The sequence below is a fragment of the Eleutherodactylus coqui genome, chromosome 5 (assembly GCF_035609145.1).
Source record: "Eleutherodactylus coqui strain aEleCoq1 chromosome 5, aEleCoq1.hap1, whole genome shotgun sequence".
Taxonomy (NCBI): Eukaryota; Metazoa; Chordata; class Amphibia; order Anura; family Eleutherodactylidae; genus Eleutherodactylus; species Eleutherodactylus coqui.
In genome coordinates, this window is record NC_089841.1 from 467,570 (window position 1) to 487,625 (window position 20,056).

At 48.2% G+C, this 20,056-nt stretch overlaps 1 protein-coding gene across 1 annotated transcript in view; it reads left to right on the top strand.

Annotated features, from left to right (window-relative positions):
* Window positions 1–4,718: 4,718 nt before the first annotated feature.
* Window positions 4,719–20,056, top strand: part of SPAG8 (sperm associated antigen 8) — a 55,002-nt gene continuing 39,664 nt past the window's right edge. The window contains exon 1 of the mRNA XM_066602179.1: window positions 4,719–4,846. Within this exon, the coding sequence (XP_066458276.1) occupies window positions 4,774–4,846 (73 nt within the window). The 5' untranslated portion in view covers window positions 4,719–4,773. The remainder of the gene's footprint in view (window positions 4,847–20,056) is intronic.

Below are 20,056 nucleotides of genomic sequence, written 5' to 3' on the forward strand. Positions count from 1 at the left end.
GGATAGTGGTGACAGTAGAGGACAGAATAGTGCTGGCTACAGGGGATAGTGGTGACAGTAGAGGACAGAATAGTGCTGGTTACAGGGGATAGTGGTGACAGTAGAGGACAGAATAGTGCTGGTTACAGGGGATAGTGGTGACAGTAGAGGACAGAATAGTGCTGGTTACAGAGGATAGTGGTGACAGTAGAGAGGACAGAATAGTGCTGGTTACAGAGGATAGTGGTGACAGTAGGGGACAGAATAGTGCTGGTTACAGAGAATAGTGGTGACAGTAGAGAGGACAGAATAGTGCTGGTTACAGAGGATAGTGGTGACAGTAGAGGACAGAATAGTGCTGGTTACAGGGGATAGTGGTGACAGTAGAGGACAGAATAGTGCTGGTTACAGGGGATAGTGGTGACAGTAGAGGACAGAATAGTGCTGGTTACAGGGGATAGCGGTGACAGTAGAGGACAGAATAGTGCTGGTTACAGAGTATAGTGGTGACAGTAGAGGACAGAATAGTGCTGGTTACAGGGGGTAGTGGTGACAGTAGAGAGAGGACAGAATATTGCTGGGTACAGAGGATAGTGGTGACAGTAGAGGACAGAATAGTGCTGGTTACAGGGGATAGTGGTGACAGTAGAGGACAGAATAGTGCTGGTTACAGAGGATAGTGGTGACAGTAGAGGACAGAATAGTGCTGGTTACAGAGGATAGTGGTGACAGTAGAGGACAGAATAGTGCTGGTTACAGAGGATAGTGGTGACAGGTTAGCGCTGGTTATTGAAGATTTTGGTCACAGCTTAGCGCTGGTAATGGAGGATAGTGGTGACAGGTTAGTGCTTGTTATAAAGGATATTGGTGACAGGTTAGTGCTAGCTATGGACGATAGTGGTGACAGATTAGTGCTGGTTATGGGGAAGAGTGCTGTTTATGAAAGACAATAGTGACAGGATCTCGCTGATTATGGATGATAGTGGTACAGGTTAGTGCTGGTAATGGAGGAGAGTGGTGACATGATATTGCTGGTTATGGAGGAGAGTAGTGATAGGTTAGCACTGGTTAAGGCAGATAGTGGTTACAGGTTAGTGCTGGTTATGGCGGATAGTGGTGACAGGATAGCGCTCGTTTAGTGGATAGTTGTGACAGGTTAGCGCTGGGTATGGAGGATAGTGGTGACAAAGTAGAGTGGCGACAGGTTAGCGCTGGTTATGGAGGAGAGTGGTGACAGTTTAGCGCTGGTTATGGTGGATAGCGGTGACAGGTTAGCGCTGGTTATAGAGTATATTGGTGACAGAATAGTGCTGGTATTTGAGAATATTGGTGACAGGTTAGCGCTGGTTATGGAGCAGTGGTGACAGGTTAGCGCTGGTTATGGAGCAGTGGTGACAGGTTAGCGCTGGTTATGGAGCAGTGGTGACAGGTTAGCGCTGGTTATGGAGCAGTGGTGACAGGTTAGCGCTGGTTATGGAGCAGTGGTGACAGGTTAGCGCTGGTTATGGAGCAGTGGTGACAGGTTAGCGCTGGTTATGGAGCAGTGGTGACAGGTTAGCGCTGGTTATGGAGCAGTGGTGACAGGTTAGCGCTGGTTATGGAGCAGTGGTGACAGGTTAGCGCTGGTTATGGAGGATAATGGTTACAGTATAGCACTGATTATGGAGAATATCGCTGGTTATGATTGATATTGTTGAGAAGTAAGCGATAATTACTGAGGAGAGTGCTGGTAATGAAGGAGAGTGGTGACAGGTTAGCTCTTGTTTTGTAGGATAGTGGTGACAGGTTGGTGGTGGTTAGGGTGTATATTAGTGACAAGTTAGCGCTAGTTTTGGCGGATAGTGGTGACAGGTTAGCACAGGTTATGGAGGATAGTGCTGACAGAATAGTGCTGTTTACAGAGGATAGTGGGGACAGGTTAGCGCTGCTTATAGAGGATAGTGGTGAAAGGTTAGCACTGATTATGGAACATAGTGGTGACAGCTTAGTGCTGGTTATGGAGGATAGTGGTGACAGGTTAGTGCTGGTTATAGAGGACAGTTGTGACAGGTTAGTGCTGGTTATGGGGGACAGTGGGGGACAGGATAGCGCTGGTTATGGAGGATTGTGGAGAAAGAATAGTACTGGTTATGGAGGAGAGTGGTGACAGGATAGTACTGGTTATGGAGGAGAGTGGTGACAGGTTAGCGCTGGTTATGGTGGATAATTGTGACAGGTTAGCGCTGGTTATGGCGGACAGTGGTGACAGGATAGCGCTGGTTATGGAGGACAGTGGTGCCAGGATAGCGCTGGTTATGGAGGACAGTGGTGCCAGGATAGCGCTGGTTATGGAGGACAGCGGTGCCAGGATAGCGCTGGTTATGGAGGACAGCGGTGCCAGGATAGCGCTGGTTATGGAGGACAGCGGTGCCAGGATAGCGCTGGTTATGGAGGACAGCGGTGCCAGGATAGCGCTGGTTATGGAGGACAGCGGTGCCAGGATAGCGCTGGTTATGGAGGACAGCGGTGACAGGATAGCGCTGGTTATGGAGGACAGCGGTGACAGGATAGCGCTGGTTATGGAGGACAGCGGTGACAGGATAGCGCTGGTTATGGAGGACAGAGGTGACAGGATAGCGCTGGTTATGGAGGACAGCGGTGACAGGATAGCGCTGGTTATGGTGGATAATTGTGACAGGTTAGCGCTGGTTATAGAGTATATTGGTGACAGAATAGTGCTGTTTACAGAGGATAGTGGAGACAGGTTAGTGCTGCTTATGGCGGATAATGGTTACAGGGTAGCACTGATTATGGAGAATATCGCTGGTTATGGTTGATATTGTTGAGAAGTAAGCAATAATTACTGAGGAGAGTGCTGGTAATGAAGGAGAGTGGTGACAGGTTAGCTCTTGTTTAGTAGGATAGTGGTGACAGGTTGGTGGTGGTTAGGGTGTATATTAGTGACAGGTTAGCGCTAGTTTTGGCGGATAGTGGTGACAGGTTAGCACAGGTTATGGAGGATAGTGCTGACAGAATAGTGCTGTTTACAGAGGACAGTGGTGAAAGGTTAGTGCTGGTTATGGCGGACAGGTTAGTGCTGGTTATGGAGGACAGTGGTGACAGGTTAGTGCTGGTTATGGCGGACAGGTTAGTGCTGGTTATGGCGGATAGTGGTTACAGGTTAGTGCTGGTTATGGCGGACAGTGGTGACAGGTTAGTGCTGGTTATGGAGGACAGTGGTGACAGGATAGCGCTGGTTATGGAGGACAGTGGTGACAGGTTAGTGCTGGTTATGGCGGACAGTGGTGACAGGTTAGCACTGATTATGGAACATAGTGGTGACAGGTTAGTGCTGGTTATAGAGGACAGTGGTGACAGGTTAGTGCTGGTTATGGCGGACAGGTTAGTGCTGGTTATAGAGGACAGTGGTGACAGGTTAGTTCTGGTTATGGCGGACAGGTTAGTGCTGGTTATGGAGGACAGTGGTGACAGGTTAGTGCTGGTTATGGCGGACAGGTTAGTGCTGGTTATGGAGGACAGTGGTGACAGGTTAGCGCTGGTTATGGCGGACAGTGGTGACAGGTTAGCGCTGGTTATGGCGGACAGTGGTGACAGGTTAGCGCTGGTTATGGCGGACAGTGGTGACAGGTTAGTGCTGGTTATGGCGGACAGTGGTGACAGGTTAGTGCTGGTTATGGCGGACAGTGGTGACAGGATAGCGCTGGTTATGGAGGACAGTGGTGACAGGATAGCGCTGGTTATGGAGGAGAGTGGTGACAGGTTAGTGCTGGTTATGGCGGACAGCGGTGACAGGTTAGTGCTGGTTATGGCGGACAGTGGTGACAGGATAACGCTGGTTATGGAGGACAGTGGTGACAGGATAACGCTGGTTATGGAGGACAGTGGTGACAGGTTAGCGCTGGTTATGGAGGACAGTGGTGACAGGATAGCACTGGTTATAGAGGACAGTGGTGACAGGTTAGTGCTGGTTATGGCGGACAGTGGTGACAGGTTAGTGCTGGTTATGGAGGACAGTGGTGACAGGTTAGTGCTGGTTATGGAGGACAGTGGTGACAGGATAGCGCTGGTTATGGAGGACAGTGGTGACAGGATAGCGCTGGTTATGGAGGAGAGTGGTGACAGGTTAGTGCTGGTTATGGCGGACAGTGGTGACAGGTTAGTGCTGGTTATGGCGGACAGTGGTGACAGGATAACGCTGGTTATGGAGGACAGTGGTGACAGGATAACGCTGGTTATGGAGGACAGTGGTGACAGGTTAGTGCTGGTTATGGCGGACAGCGGTGACAGGATAGCGCTTAATATTTTTGCGACAGCCACCATGGGGTGGAGCCTAGATACCCGCCCACAACCATCCCAGGGGAGGGAGCGGGCAACATAGAGTGAGACGGAGGAGAGCTCTGCACACTGCCGGTGGTGTACATAGCCGGATGTCAGCGCTGGGGAGCGGGGACAATCACAGAGCGAGGGCGGGCACACATGCCGACTCCAGACTACACAGCGCTGGGGACATGATGATGCCCAGCCAATCCAGCGTTGGTTGTGGGCGGGCATCTTGGCTCCACCCCTTTAGTTCCGGTGGCCTCAAGCTACAATGATTGGTCTGTTGGGGCCCCGTGGTGGGACAGATCCGTCTTCTGAGGTGTCTCTCCTGTACCGCTTCTGACTGCCAGGGAGGACAGGAGCCGCCCTACGCCAACGATGTCATTGCAGGGGGCGGGGCCAGGGCTCCCGCGCCTACAGCTACTTTCTCTGATTGGCAGTACAAGGAGCCCCGCCTCCGGAAAAGCCGTTTCCATGGAGACGAAAGAACACAACCGACCGACAGGAGACACCGGAACGGAGAAGCCGGCGATAGGGAAACGGCAAGGTCAGACAGGGGGTCCTAGGGCCGATCACACTGTAGCGACTGTTATCGATATCAGTGTGATATGCCGACCGCTAATGTAATGTACCGATACCAGTGTGATATACCGCCCACCAGTGTGATATACTGATATCAGTGTGATATACCGCCCACCAGTGTGATATACTGATATCAGTGTGATATACCGCCCACCAGTGTGATATACTGATACCAGTATGATATACCGGCCACCAGTGTGCTATACTGATATCAGTGTGCTATACTGATATCAGTGTGATATACCGCCCACCAGTGTGATATACTGATACCAGTGTGATATACCGGCCACCAGTGTGATATACTGATACCAGTGTGATATACCGGCCACCAGTGTGATATACTGATACCAGTGTGATATACCGGCCACCAGTGTGCTATACTGATATCAGTGTGCTATACTGATATCAGTGTGATATACCGCCCACCAGTGTGATATACTGATATCAGTGTGATATACCGGCCACCAGTGTGATATACCGGCCACCAGTGTGATATACTGATATCAGTGTGATATACCGGCCACCAGTGTGATATACTGATACCAGTGTGATATACTGATATCAGTGTGATATACTGATATCAGTGTGATATACCGGCCACCAGTGTGATATACTGATATCAGTGTGATATACCGGCCACCAGTGTGATATACTGATATCAGTGTGATATACCGGCCACCAGTGTGATATACTGATATCAGTGTGATATACCGGCCACCAGTGTGATATACTGATATCAGTGTGATATACCGGCCACCAGTGTGATATACCGGCCACCAGTGTGATATACCGGCCACCAGTGTGATATACTGATACCAGTGTGATATACTGATACCAGTGTGATATACTGATACCAGTGTGATATACTGATACCAGTGTGATATACCGGATATCAGTGTTATATTCCGGCCACCAGTGTGATATACCGGCCACTAATGTAATGTACCGATACCAGTATGATATACCGGCCACCAGTGTGATATACCGGCCACTAATGTAATGTACCGATACCAGTATGATATACTGATATCAGTATGATATACCGCCCACCAGTGTGATATACTGATATCAGTGTGATATACCAATATCAATATGATATATCGACCACTAATGTAATGTACAGATACCAGTATGATATACCGCCCACCAGTGTGATACACCGGCCAACAGTATGATTTACCGGCCACCAGTGTCATATACCGGACACCAGTGTGATATACTGATACCAGTATGATTTACCGGCCACCAGTGTGATATACTGATACCAGTATGATTTACCGGCCACCAGTGTGATATACTGATATCAGTGTGATATACCGGCCACCAGTGTGATATACTGATATCAGTGTGATATCCCGGCCACCAGTGTGATATACCGATATCAGTATGCTATACCGGCCACCAGTGTGATATACCGATATCAGTGTGATATACCGGCCACCAGTGTGATATACTGATATCAGTGTGCTATACCGGCCACCAGTGTGATATACTGATATCAGTATGCTATACCGGCCACCAGTGTGATATACTGATATCAGTATGCTATACCGGCCACCAGTGTGATATACTGATATCAGTATGCTATACCGGCCACCAGTGTGATATACTGATATCAGTATGCTATACCGGCCACCAGTGTGATATACTGATATCAGTATGATATACCGGCCACCAGTGTGATATACTGATATCAGTGTGATATACCGGCCACCAGTGTGATATACCGATATCAGTGTGATATACCGGCCACCAGTGTGATATACTGATATCAGTGTGCTATACCGGCCACCAGTGTGATATACTGATATCAGTGTGATATACCGGCCACCAGTGTGATATACTGATATCAGTATGATATACCGCCCACCAGTGTGATATACCGATACCAGTATGATATACCGGCCACCAGTGTGCTATACCGGCCACTAATGTAATGTACCGATACCAGTGTGATATACCACCCACCAGTGTGATATACTGATATCAGTATGATATACCGGCCACCAGTGTGATATACTGATATCAGTATGATATACCGGCCACCTGTGTGATATACCGATATCAGTATGATATACCGGCCACCTGTGTGATATACCAATATCAATATGATATATCGACCACTAATGTAATGTACCGGCACCAGTGTCATATACTGATATCAGTGTGATATACCGGCCACCAGTGTGATATACCAATACCAATATGATATATCGACCACTAATGTAATGTACCGATACCAGTATGATATACCGCCCACCAGTGTGATATACCAGCCACCAGTGTCATATATCAATATGATATATCGACCACTAATGTAATGTACCGGCCACCAGTGTGATATACTGATACCAGTGTGATATACTGATACCAGTGTGATATATCGACCACTAATGTAATGTACCGGCCACCACTGTCATATACCTATATCAGTGTGATATACCGGCCACCAGTGTCATATACCTATATCAGTATGTTATACCAGCCACCAGTGTGATATACCTATATCAGTATGTTATACCAGCCACCAGTGTGATATACCGATATCCGTGTGATATACCGATATCAGTGTGATATACCGCCCACCAGTGTGATATACTGATATCAGTGTGAGAAACCAAAATTGGCAGCAGCACGCAAAATAAATTCACTATCAGAGGTATACAAACCTATAATCTAACCACATTAAATAATGCAAGGTTCTTAGTATGTAATTTGATCAAATTACATTGGCCCATCTACCAACGTCCAGGTGACCAAGCTCTCAGATGGGTCCTAACATTAATACCAGGTGGATATCTTAACCTGGGAAAGCTGAGTTCCTACCTCTCAAAATGCTCCTCTCTTGGGACTAAGCCTACAAATAAAACCGGGGAGGGTAGGATACTATATAGATGTTCCAATAGGACGGACAGGAGGTAGATGGGCGGCAGGTGTGCACGACCCAGTGAAGGCAGCCAAAGCTTCACAATATTTGTATAGAAAGGGAAAAAAAGGGGGGTCAGCACTACCCATTGGAAATATATCCCAATAGAAATGTATAGGTGCACGCTGCCGCCCATCTACCTCCTGTCCCTCCTATTGGAACATCTATATAGTATCCTACCCTCCCCGGTTTTATTTGTAGGCTTAGTCCCAAGAGAGGAGCATACCAGTGTGATATACCAATATCAATATGATATATCGACCACTAATTTAATGTACCGGCCACCAGTGTCATATACTGATATCAGTATGATATACCAGCCACCAGTGTGATATACTGATACCACTGTGATATACCGGCCACCAGTGTCCTATACCAATATCAATATGATATATCGACCACTAATTTAATGTAGCGGCCACCAGTGTGATATACTGATACCAGTGTGATATACTGATACCAGTGTGATATACTGATACCAGTGTGATATACCGGCCACCAGTGTGATATACCAATATCAATATGACATATCAACCACTAATTTAATGTACCGGCCACCAGTGTGATATACCGGCCACCAGTGTCATATACTGATATCAGTATGATATACCAGCCACCAGTGTGATATACTGATACCACTGTGATATACCGGCCACCAGTGTCCTATACCAATATCAATATGATATATCGACCACTAATTTAATGTACCAGCCACCAGTGTGATATACTGATACCAGTGTGATATACTGATACCAGTGTGATATACCGGCCACCAGTGTCATATACCAATATCAATATGATATATCGACCATTAATGTAATGTACCGGCACCAGTGTCATATACTGATATCAGTGTGATATACCACCCACCAGTGTTATATACTGATATCAGTATGATATACCGCCCACCAGTGTGATATACTGATATCAGTATGATATACCGCCCACCAGTGTGATATACTGATATCAGTATGATATACCGCCCACCAGTGTGATATACTGATATCAGTATGATATACCGCCCACCAGTGTGATATACTGATATCAGTGTGATATACCGCCCACCAGTGTGATATACCGCCCACCAGTGTGATATACCGCCCACCAGTGTGATATACCGGCCACCAGTGTGATACACCGCCCACCAGTGTGATACTGATATCAGTGTGATATACCAATATCAAAATGATATATTGACCACTAATGTAATGTACCGATACCAGTATGATATACCGCCCACCAGTGTGATTTACCGGCCAACAGTGTTATTTACCGGCCAACAGCGTGATGTATCAATATGATATATAGACCACTAATGTAATGTACAGATACCAGTATGATTTACCGGCCACCAGTGTGATTTACCGGCCACCAGTGTGATATACTGATACCAGTATGATTTACCGGCCACCAGTGTGATATACTGATATCAGTGTGATATACCGGCCAACAGTGTGATCTACCGGCCATCAGTGTCATATACCGATATCAGTATAATATATCGACCACCAGTTTGATATACCGATAACAGTGTGATATACCGGCCACCAATGTCATATACCTATACCAGTATGATATACCGGCCACCTGTGTGATATACCAATATCAATATGATATATCGACCACTAATGTAATGTACCGGCACCAGTGTCATATACTGATATCAGTGTGATATACCGGCCACCAGTGTGATATACCGGCCACCAGTGTGATATACCGGCCACCAGTGTGATATACCGGCCACCAGTGTGATATACCGGCCACCAGTGTGATATACTGATATCAGTATGATATACCGGCCACCAGTGTGATATACTGATATCAGTGTGATATACTGATATCAGTGTGATATACTGATATCAGTGTGATATACTGATATCAGTGTGATATACCGGCCACCAGTGTGATATACTGATATCAGTCTGATATACCGGCCACCAGTGTGATATACTGATATCAGTATGATATACCGGCCACCAGTGTGATATACTGATATCAGTCTGATATACCGGCCACCAGTGTGATATACTGATATCAGTCTGATATACCGGCCACCAGTGTGATATACTGATATCAGTCTGATATACCGGCCAACAGTGTGATATACTGATATCAGTGTGATATACCGCCCACCAGTGTGATATACCGATATCAAAATGTACCGATACCAGTATGATATACCGGCCAACAGTGTGATCTACCGGCCATCAGTGTCATATACCGATATCAGTATAATATATCGACCACCAGTTTGATATACCGATAACAGTGTGATATACCGGCCACCAATGTCATATACCTATACCAGTATGATATACCGGCCAACAGTGTGATATACCAATATCAATATGATATATCGACCACTAATGTAATGTACCGGCACCAGTGTCATATACTGATATCAGTGTGATATACCGGCCACCAGTGTGATATACCGGCCACCAGTGTGATATACCGGCCACCAGTGTGATATACCGGCCACCAGTGTGATATACCGGCCACCAGTGTGATATACTGATATCAGTATGATATACCGGCCACCAGTGTGATATACTGATATCAGTGTGATATACTGATATCAGTGTGATATACTGATATCAGTGTGATATACCGGCCACCAGTGTGATATACTGATATCAGTCTGATATACCGGCCACCAGTGTGATATACTGATATCAGTATGATATACCGGCCACCAGTGTGATATACTGATATCAGTCTGATATACCGGCCACCAGTGTGATATACTGATATCAGTCTGATATACCGGCCACCAGTGTGATATACTGATATCAGTCTGATATACCGGCCACCAGTGTGATATACTGATATCAGTCTGATATACCGGCCAACAGTGTGATATACTGATATCAGTGTGATATACCGCCCACCAGTGTGATATACCGATATCAAAATGTACCGATACCAGTATGATATACCGGCCAACAGTGTGATCTACCGGCCATCAGTGTCATATACCGATATCAGTATAATATATCGACCACCAGTTTGATATACCGATAACAGTGTGATATACCGGCCACCAATGTCATATACCTATACCAGTATGATATACCGGCCAACAGTGTGATATACCAATATCAATATGATATATCGACCACTAATGTAATGTACCGGCACCAGTGTCATATACTGATATCAGTGTTATATACCGGCCACCAGTGTGATATACCGGCCACCAGTGTGATATACCGGCCACCAGTGTGATATACCAATATCAATATGATATATCGACCACTAATGTAATGTACCGGCACCAGTGTGATATACTGATATCAGTGTGATATACCGGCCACCAGTGTGATATACCGGCCACCAGTGTGATATACCGGCCACCAGTGTGATATACCGGCCACCAGTGTGATATACCGGCCACCAGTGTGATATACCGGCCACCAGTGTGATATACCGGCCACCAGTGTGATATACTGATATCAGTATGATATACCGGCCACCAGTGTGATATACTGATATCAGTGTGATATACTGATATCAGTGTGATATACCGGCCACCAGTGTGATATACTGATATCAGTCTGATATACCGGCCACCAGTGTGATATACTGATATCAGTATGATATACCGGCCACCAGTGTGATATACTGATATCAGTCTGATATACCGGCCACCAGTGTGATATACTGATATCAGTCTGATATACCGGCCACCAGTGTGATATACTGATATCAGTCTGATATACCGGCCACCAGTGTGATATACTGATATCAGTCTGATATACCGGCCACCAGTGTGATATACTGATATCAGTCTGATATACCGGCCACCAGTGTGATATACTGATATCAGTCTGATATACCGGCCAACAGTGTGATATACTGATATCAGTGTGATATACCGCCCACCAGTGTGATATACCGATATCAAAATGTACCGATACCAGTATGATATACCGGCCAACAGTGTGATCTACCGGCCATCAGTGTCATATACCGATATCAGTATAATATATCGACCACCAGTTTGATATACCGATAACAGTGTGATATACCGGCCACCAATGTCATATACCTATACCAGTATGATATACCGGCCCCCTGTGTGATATACCAATATCAATATGATATATCGACCACTAATGTAATGTACCGGCACCAGTGTCATATACTGATATCAGTGTGATATACCGGCCACCAGTGTGATATACCGGCCACCAGTGTGATATACCAATATCAATATGATATATCGACCACTAATGTAATGTACCGGCACCAGTGTCATATACTGATATCAGTGTTATATACCGGCCACCAGTGTGATATACCGGCCACCAGTGTGATATACCAATATCAATATGATATATCGACCACTAATGTAATGTACCGATACCAGTATAATATACCGCCCATCAGTGTGATATACTGATACCAGTGTGATATACCAGCCACCAGTGTCATATACCAATATCAATATGATATATCGACCACTAATGTAATGTACCGGCCACCAGTGTCATATACCGGCCACCAGTGTCATATACCAATATCAATATGATATATCGACCACTAATGTAATGTACCGGCCACCAGTATGATATACCAGCCACCAGTGTGATATACTGATATCAGTATGATATATTAACCACTAATGTAATGTACCGGCCACCAGTGTGATATACCGATATCAGTGTGATATACCGATATCAGTGTGATATACCGATATCAGTGTGATATACCGATATCAGTGTGATATACCGATATCAGTGTGATATACCGGCCACCAGTGTGATATACCGATATCAGTGTGATATACCGGCCACCAGTGTGATATTCCGATATCAGTGTGATATACCGGCCACCAGTGTGATATACCGATATCAGTATGTTATACCGGCCACCAGTGTGATATACCGATATCAGTGTGATATACCGATATCAGTGTGATATACCGATATCAGTGTGATATACCGATATCAGTGTGATATACCGATATCAGTGTGATATACCGGCCACCAGTGTCATATACCGATATCAGTGTGATATACCGATATCAGTGTGATATACCGCCCACCAGTGTGATATACCGCCCACCAGTGTGATATACCGGCCACCAGTGTGATATACCGGCCACCAGTGTGATATACCGGCCACCAGTGTGATATACCGATATCAGTGTGATATACCGGCCACCAGTGTGATATACCGATATCAGTATGATATACCGGCCACCAGTGTGATATACCAATATCAATATGATATATCGACCACTAATGTAATGTACCGGCCACCAGTGTGATATACCGATATCAGTATGATATACCGGCCACCAGTCTGATATACCGATATCAATATGATATATCGACCACTAATGTAATGTAGCGATACCAGTATGATATACCAGCCACCAGTGTGATATACTGATATCAGTCTGATATACCGGCCACCAGTGTGATATACCGATATCAATATGATTTATCGACCACCAGTGTGATGCACCGGCCACCAGTATGATATAATAATAATAATAATAATCTTTATTTGTATAGCGCCAACTTATTCCGCAGCGCTTTCAGGCATGGATAAATGCAAACACAACAATTACAATATAAGGTACATTGGGTTAGACACAAATGGGTTGGGGGTGGTACAGGAGGAGCAGGGGTTGGGGAACACAGGCAATAGGAAATTAGATGTACAGATCATTTATCAGAAGGCAAACAGGGTGGAGCACCATAGGGAGGGGCGAGGGACTAGGTCAGGCGATTTGGTATGCTTCCCTGAAGAGGTGCGTTTTTAAGGCACGTCTGAAGTTTTGTCCATCGGGAATTGTCGGGATGCCTTGGGGTAGAGCGTTCCAGAGGATGGGTGCTGCTCTGGTGAAGTCCTGTAGGCGAGCATGAGAGGTTCGTATTACAGGGGTGTTTAGTCTGAGGGTGTTAGCCGATCGGAGTGAGCGGGCTGGGTGGTGTACTGACAGGAGGGAGGCGATGTATGGTGGTGTACTGACAGTAGGGAGGCGATGTATGGTGGTGTACTGACAGGAGGGAGGCGATGTATGGTGGTGTACTGACAGGAGGGAGGCGATGTATGGTGGTGTACTGACAGGAGGGAGGCGATGTATGGTGGTGTACTGACAGGAGGGAGGCGATGTATGGTGGTGTACTGACAGGAGGGAGGCGATGTATGGTGGTGTACTGACAGGAGGGGGGCGATGTATGGTGGTGTACTGACAGTAGGGAGGTGATGTATGGTGGTGTACTGACAGGAGGGAGGCGATGTATGGTGCTGTACTGACAGGAGGGAGGCGATGTATGGTGGTGTACTGACAGGAGGGAGGCGGTGTATGGTGGTGTACTGACAGGAGGGAGGCGGTGTATGGTGGTGTACTGACAGGAGGGAGGCGGTGTATGGTGGTGTACTGACAGGAGGGAGGCGGTGTATGGTGGTGTACTGACAGGAGGGAGGCGGTGTATGGTGGTGTACTGACAGGAGGGAGGCGGTGTATGGTGGTGTACTGACAGTAGGGAGGCGATGTATGGTGGTGTACTGACAGTAGGGAAGCGATGTATGGTGGTGTACTGACCGTAGGGAGGCGATGTATGGTGGTGTACTGACCGGAGGGAGGCGATGTATGGTGGTGTACTGACAGGAGGGAGGCGATGTATGGTGGTGTACTGACAGGAGGGAGGCGATGTATGGTGGTGTACTGACAGGAGGGAGGCGATGTATGGTGGTGTACTGACAGGAGGGAGGCGATGTATGGTGGTGTACTGACAGGAGGGAGGCGATGTATGGTGGTGTACTGACAGGAGGGAGGCGATGTATGGTGGTGTACTGACAGGAGGGAGGCGATGTACGGTGGTGTACTGACAGGAGGGAGGCGATGTACGGTGGTGTACTGACAGGAGGGAGGCGGTGTACGGTGGTGTACTGACAGGAGGGAGGCGATGTACGGTGGTGTACTGACAGGAGGGAGGCGGTGTATGGTGGTGTACTGACAGGAGGGAGGCGATGTATGGTGGTGTACTGACAGGAGGGAGGCGATGTATGGTGGTGTACTGACAGGAGGGAGGCGATGTATGGTGGTGTACTGACAGGAGGGAGGCGATGTATGGTGGTGTACTGACAGGAGGGAGGCGATGTATGGTGGTGTACTGACAGGAGGGAGGCGATGTATGCTGGTGTACTGACAGGAGGGAGGCGATGTATGCTGGTGTACTGACAGGAGGGAGGCGATGTATGCTGGTGTACTGACAGGAGGGAGGCGATGTATGCTGGTGTACTGACAGGAGGGAGGCGATGTATGGTGGTGTACTGACAGGAGGGAGGCGATGTATGCTGGTGTATGGACAGGAGGGAGGCGATGTATGGTGGCGCAGCGCCATGCAGAGCTTTGTGAGTGAGGTAGAGGAGTTTAAATTTAGTTCTGCAGTGGATGGGCAGCCAATGCAGTGACTGGCAGAGTGCAGAGGCGTCTGAGTAACGACTGGATAGAAAAATGAGTCTAGCTGCTGCATTTAGTATGGATTGGAGTGGAGCGAGTCTAGTGCGGGGGAGGCCAATGAGTAGCGAGTTGCAGTAGTCAAGCCGGGAGTGGATGAGGGCACCCACAAGCGTCTTTAGCGTGTCCGTGGTTAGGAACGGACGTATTTTAGCAATATTTCTGAGGTGCATATAGCATGTTTGGGCCGGATATTGGATATGGGGGGTAAAGGTGAGGTAAGAGTCCAGTGTGACCCCAAGGCTGCGGGCATGCCGTCTGGGGGTTATGATGGTGCCAGACACTGGAATGGAGATGTTGAGGGGAGGTTGGTTAGAAGGTGGAAAGACAAGGAGGTCAGTTTTAGAGAGGTTAAGGCCGCCTGCAGACGAGCGGGTCGGATCCGGCAGCGAGAAATCTCGCCGCGCGATCCGACCCCAGAGCCTGCAGGGACGAGCACGTACTCACCCGCGCCTGGCGGCCCCGGCTCTTTGATGTGCTGGCTGCCGCGCAGACCGGAGCCGGCAGCCAGGTGAGTGCGTGCCCCGCAGAAAATTAGAACATGCCGCGGTTTGTTTGCCGCGCGAGATTTCGCGCGGCCAAACCGCGGCCGTCTGCATAGGAGTGCGTATTGTAATGCACTCCTATGCAGACTTTCAGCGGCGGAAATCCCACGGGAAATCCCGCGGCGGGATTTCCGCTCGTCTGCAGGCGGCCTAAGTTTGAGAAAAAGGGAGGACATAGTGTTAGAGACAGCGGACAGACAGTCAGTGATATTTTGGAGGAATGGTCCAGAGATCTCACGAGAGGAGGTGTATAGTTGGGTGTCGTCAGCATAGAGATGGTATTGGAGGCCAAATTTGTGGATGGTTTGTCCAATTGGGGCAGTATAGATAGAGAAGAGAAGGGGACCAAGGACCGAGCCCTGGGGTACCCCAACAACGAGAGGAGGGGGCCGAGGAGTGAGCCCTGGGGTACCCCAACAGCGAGAGGAAGTGGGAGGAGATAGAGCCAGCAAAGGAGACACTGAAAGAGCGGTCAGAGAGGTAGGAAGAGAACCAGGAGAGAGCAGTGTCCTTTAGACCAATAGAGTGCAGCATAGTGAGAAGGAGATTATGGTCGACAGTGTCAGATGCAGCAGAGAGGTCAAGGAGGATTAGTAGGGAGTAATCACCTCTAGACTTTGCAGTCATCGGGTCATTTGTTACTTTTGTAAGGGCAGTTTCGGTCGAGTGTAGAGAGCGGAAACCAGACTGGAGGGGGTCGAGGAGCGAGTTGTCAGAGAGAAAGCGAGTAAGGCGGGAGTAGACCAGGCGTTCCAGTAATTTGGAGATGAAGGGGAGGTTTGAGACGGGTCGGTAGTTGGCAGCATCAGTCGGGTCCAGGGTTGGTTTTTTTAAGCAGAGGGGATATAATGGAGTGTTTAAATGAGGAGGGAAAAGTGCCAGAGGTTAGGGAGAGGTTGCAGATTGTGGTGAGGTGAGTAATGAAAGCTGGGGAAAGGGAGTGGAGGAGGTGAGAGGGGAGAGGGTCGCTAGCGCAGGTGGTGGGGCGGGCAGCGGAAAGGAGCCTGGAGACTTCTTCCTCTGTCATTGGTTCTAGCGTAGATAGTGAGTAGGTGCTGGGTGCAGTGCTGATGAAGCTGGGATCAGGGCTAACCATGCAGCTTTCAGAGATTTCTTTTCGAATGTTGTTGATTTTTTCTTTGGAATAGGCAGCTAGTTCTCCAGCAGTCAGGTCTGTCGCAGGGGCCTGTTCCTTGGGGCTGAGGAGGGAGTAAAAGGTCTCAAAGAGTTGTTTGGGGTTGTGGGATAGTGAGGAGACAAGGGAGGTGAAATAAACTTGTTTGGCATGGTGGAGGGCTAGGTTATACATTTTAAGCATGAATTTGAAGTGGAGGAAGTCTGCCGGCAGCTTTGACTTTCTGCACAGCTGCTCGGCGCACCTAGAGCACCGCCGGATGAAGCGCGTTTGGGACGTGAGCCAGGGTTGCCGTGGTCTGCGTTTGACGGCTCGCGTCACGGGCGGTGCCGCTTCATCCAGGGCACGGCTGAGGGTGGTGTGGTAGTATTCAGCTGCCAGGTTAGGGCAGGGGAGGCGAGAGATAGGTGATAGGGAGGACTGAATAGTTTCAGCAAACTGTGTAGTGCGGACAGACTGGAGGTTCCTAGAGGTGCGATAGATAGGAGGGTCAGGAGAGATGCTAGGGTGCCTGATGGAGAAAGAGAGAAGGTTGTGATCCGAGAGTGGAAGTGGGGAGTTAGTAAAGTGAGAAGCAGAGCAGAGACGGAGGAAAACTAAATCGAGAGTGTTACCATCTCTATGAGTGGGGGAGTCAGAGATTAGTGATAAGCCAAAGGAGGAGGTAAGTGTTAAAAGCCGGGAGGCAGATGAGGAGCTAGAGTCGTTAGTAGGGATGAAATCACCAAGGATGAGATTTGGATTTCACAGGATAGGAAGTGGGGGAGCCGGGCAGCAAAGTGGTCTAGGAACAGGCGGGTGGGACCTGGGGGGCGGTAAATAACTGCGACACGCAGAGGCAGGGGGCGGAAGAGTCGCAGGGTGTGGACTTCGAAGGAGTGAAAGGTAAGCGAGGGAGCTGAGGGAATGACCTGGAAGGTACAGTTTGGGGAGAGGATGATGCCTACTCCTCCACCGCGTCTGTCATCCGATCTGGGGGTTTGGGAGAACTGCAGGCCATCATAGGACAATGCAGGGGGGGGAGGTAGAATCGGACTGCTGTATCCAGGTTTCTGTGAGGGCGAGCAGATTAAAGTGTTTACTGGTGAAAAGGTCATGGATAGTTGGGAGTTTGTTACACGCAGATTGGGAGTTCCATAGGGCACATTTGAATGGGGCCAGGGGGGGCATTTTGGTAGAGAACAGTACTGGGTGGGCCTGGGTTGGGGGAGATGTCCCCTGCAGCTAGGAGTAGCAGGGTAGCAAGGGTGAGCGCATGGTTAGGGGATTTGTGTGGGTGGCTAAGGTGTTTCTTTGCAGTATTGGGGGGTTGAAGGCGTCTTAGGAAGTTGAACAGTGCCTGGGAGCCATACATAGGTGAGGAGAGGAGGGAGGGGCTGATGTGGATAGAGTGTGTTGGGGCCGGGCGTTGGAAGAAAGTGTAAAGGCTTGAAAAGAGGATAGTGATGGAGATCAGTGCAAAGAGCAGAATATTTCCCTCCAGGCTTTGGACAGTTGTGGATGTAACCTGTCTCCTGCGCTGTATAACTGCATCATTCGACAGCATCAAACACTTGTTGCTGGACACATCAGGTGAGGCATGGAGGGTAGAACTGGCTTTAAAGTTCTGGCTCCAGGACTTCAGCTGGGAGTGGCTTGTTACATTTCACTAGTCAACCAGCTGACCCCCCTTTAGATGGCTAATGAACAAGATGGGGGGGGGCGCTTTATTGCCCTCTTACAAAAACAAACTGTGTCCAGCAACACTAAGATGAGACGGGGAGAAAGCTATTTGGGGGAGGTGATGAGGAAAATACATATAGTACAAATAGAGTCAATTCAATTTATATGAAGCAATGGGGCATACCACTGCGCACAGAATAGGACAGATTTAAAGGTATCACAGCAGATTCAGTGGAAGGAAGGCGGAGCACTAATGTAATGTACCGATACCAGTATGATATACTGGCCAACAGTGTGATATACCGGCCATCAGTGTCATATACCTATATCAGTATGTTATACCGGCCACCAGTGTGATGTACCGGCCACCAGTATGATATACCGACCATGAGTGTGATATACAATATCAGTATAATATACTGACCACCAGTGTGCTATACTGACCATCAGTGTACTATACCGATATCCGTATGATATACCGACCATGAGTGTGATATACAATATCAGTATAATATACCGACCATCAGTGTGCTATACTGACCATCAGTGTACTATACCGATATCCGTATGATATACCGACCATCAGTGTAATATACCGATATCAGTATGCTATACCGACCACCAGTGTGATCTACCGGCCATCAGTGTAATATTGATGACATCCGTCAGGAAATAACTTCCCAATCTCAGACTAGCCAGACCCTAGTCTCATCAATACTGCATCTAGCTCCTGCTCGCTGCCTGTACTCCGACCAACAACTGAGGAAGTGGTCTCCAAATTGCTCTCCTCTGCTTGCTCCCTCTCCCTCTCCCCTCGCCGCCCCTCCTCCGCTCCCTCTCCCCTCGCCGCCCCTCCGTTGCCTCGCCCCAGTAGTTACCTCCCATCTCACCACTATATTCAACCTCTCTCTGATCTCTGGCATCTTCCCTCCTCATTCAAACACTCCATCATATCCCCACTGCTAAAGAAGCCGACTCCGGACGCGACTGATGCTGCCAACTACCGACCCATCTTTAATCTCCCCTTCATCTCCAAAGTACTAGAACGCCTGGTTTACTCCCGCCTTGTAAGCTAGCTATCAGAGAACTCTCTTCTGAAGCCCCTATAGTCTGGCTTCCGACACTCGACGAAAACTGCCCTCACAAAGGTGTCAAATGACCTCCTGACAGCCAAATCGAGGGGTGATTACTCCCAACTGCTCCTCCTCTATCTCTCCGCAGCATTTGACACTGTTGACCACAAACTCCTCATCAGTATGCTTCGCTCCATCGGCCTAAAGGACACTGCCCTCTCCTGGTTCTCCTCCTACCTATCTGACCGTTCTTTCAGTGTCTGCTTTGCTAGCCCTCCCCCCCCCCCCTCTTCTTCCCCTTGCTGTTTGGGTCCCCCAGGGTTCGGTCCTCTGCCCCTTGCTGTTTGGGTACCC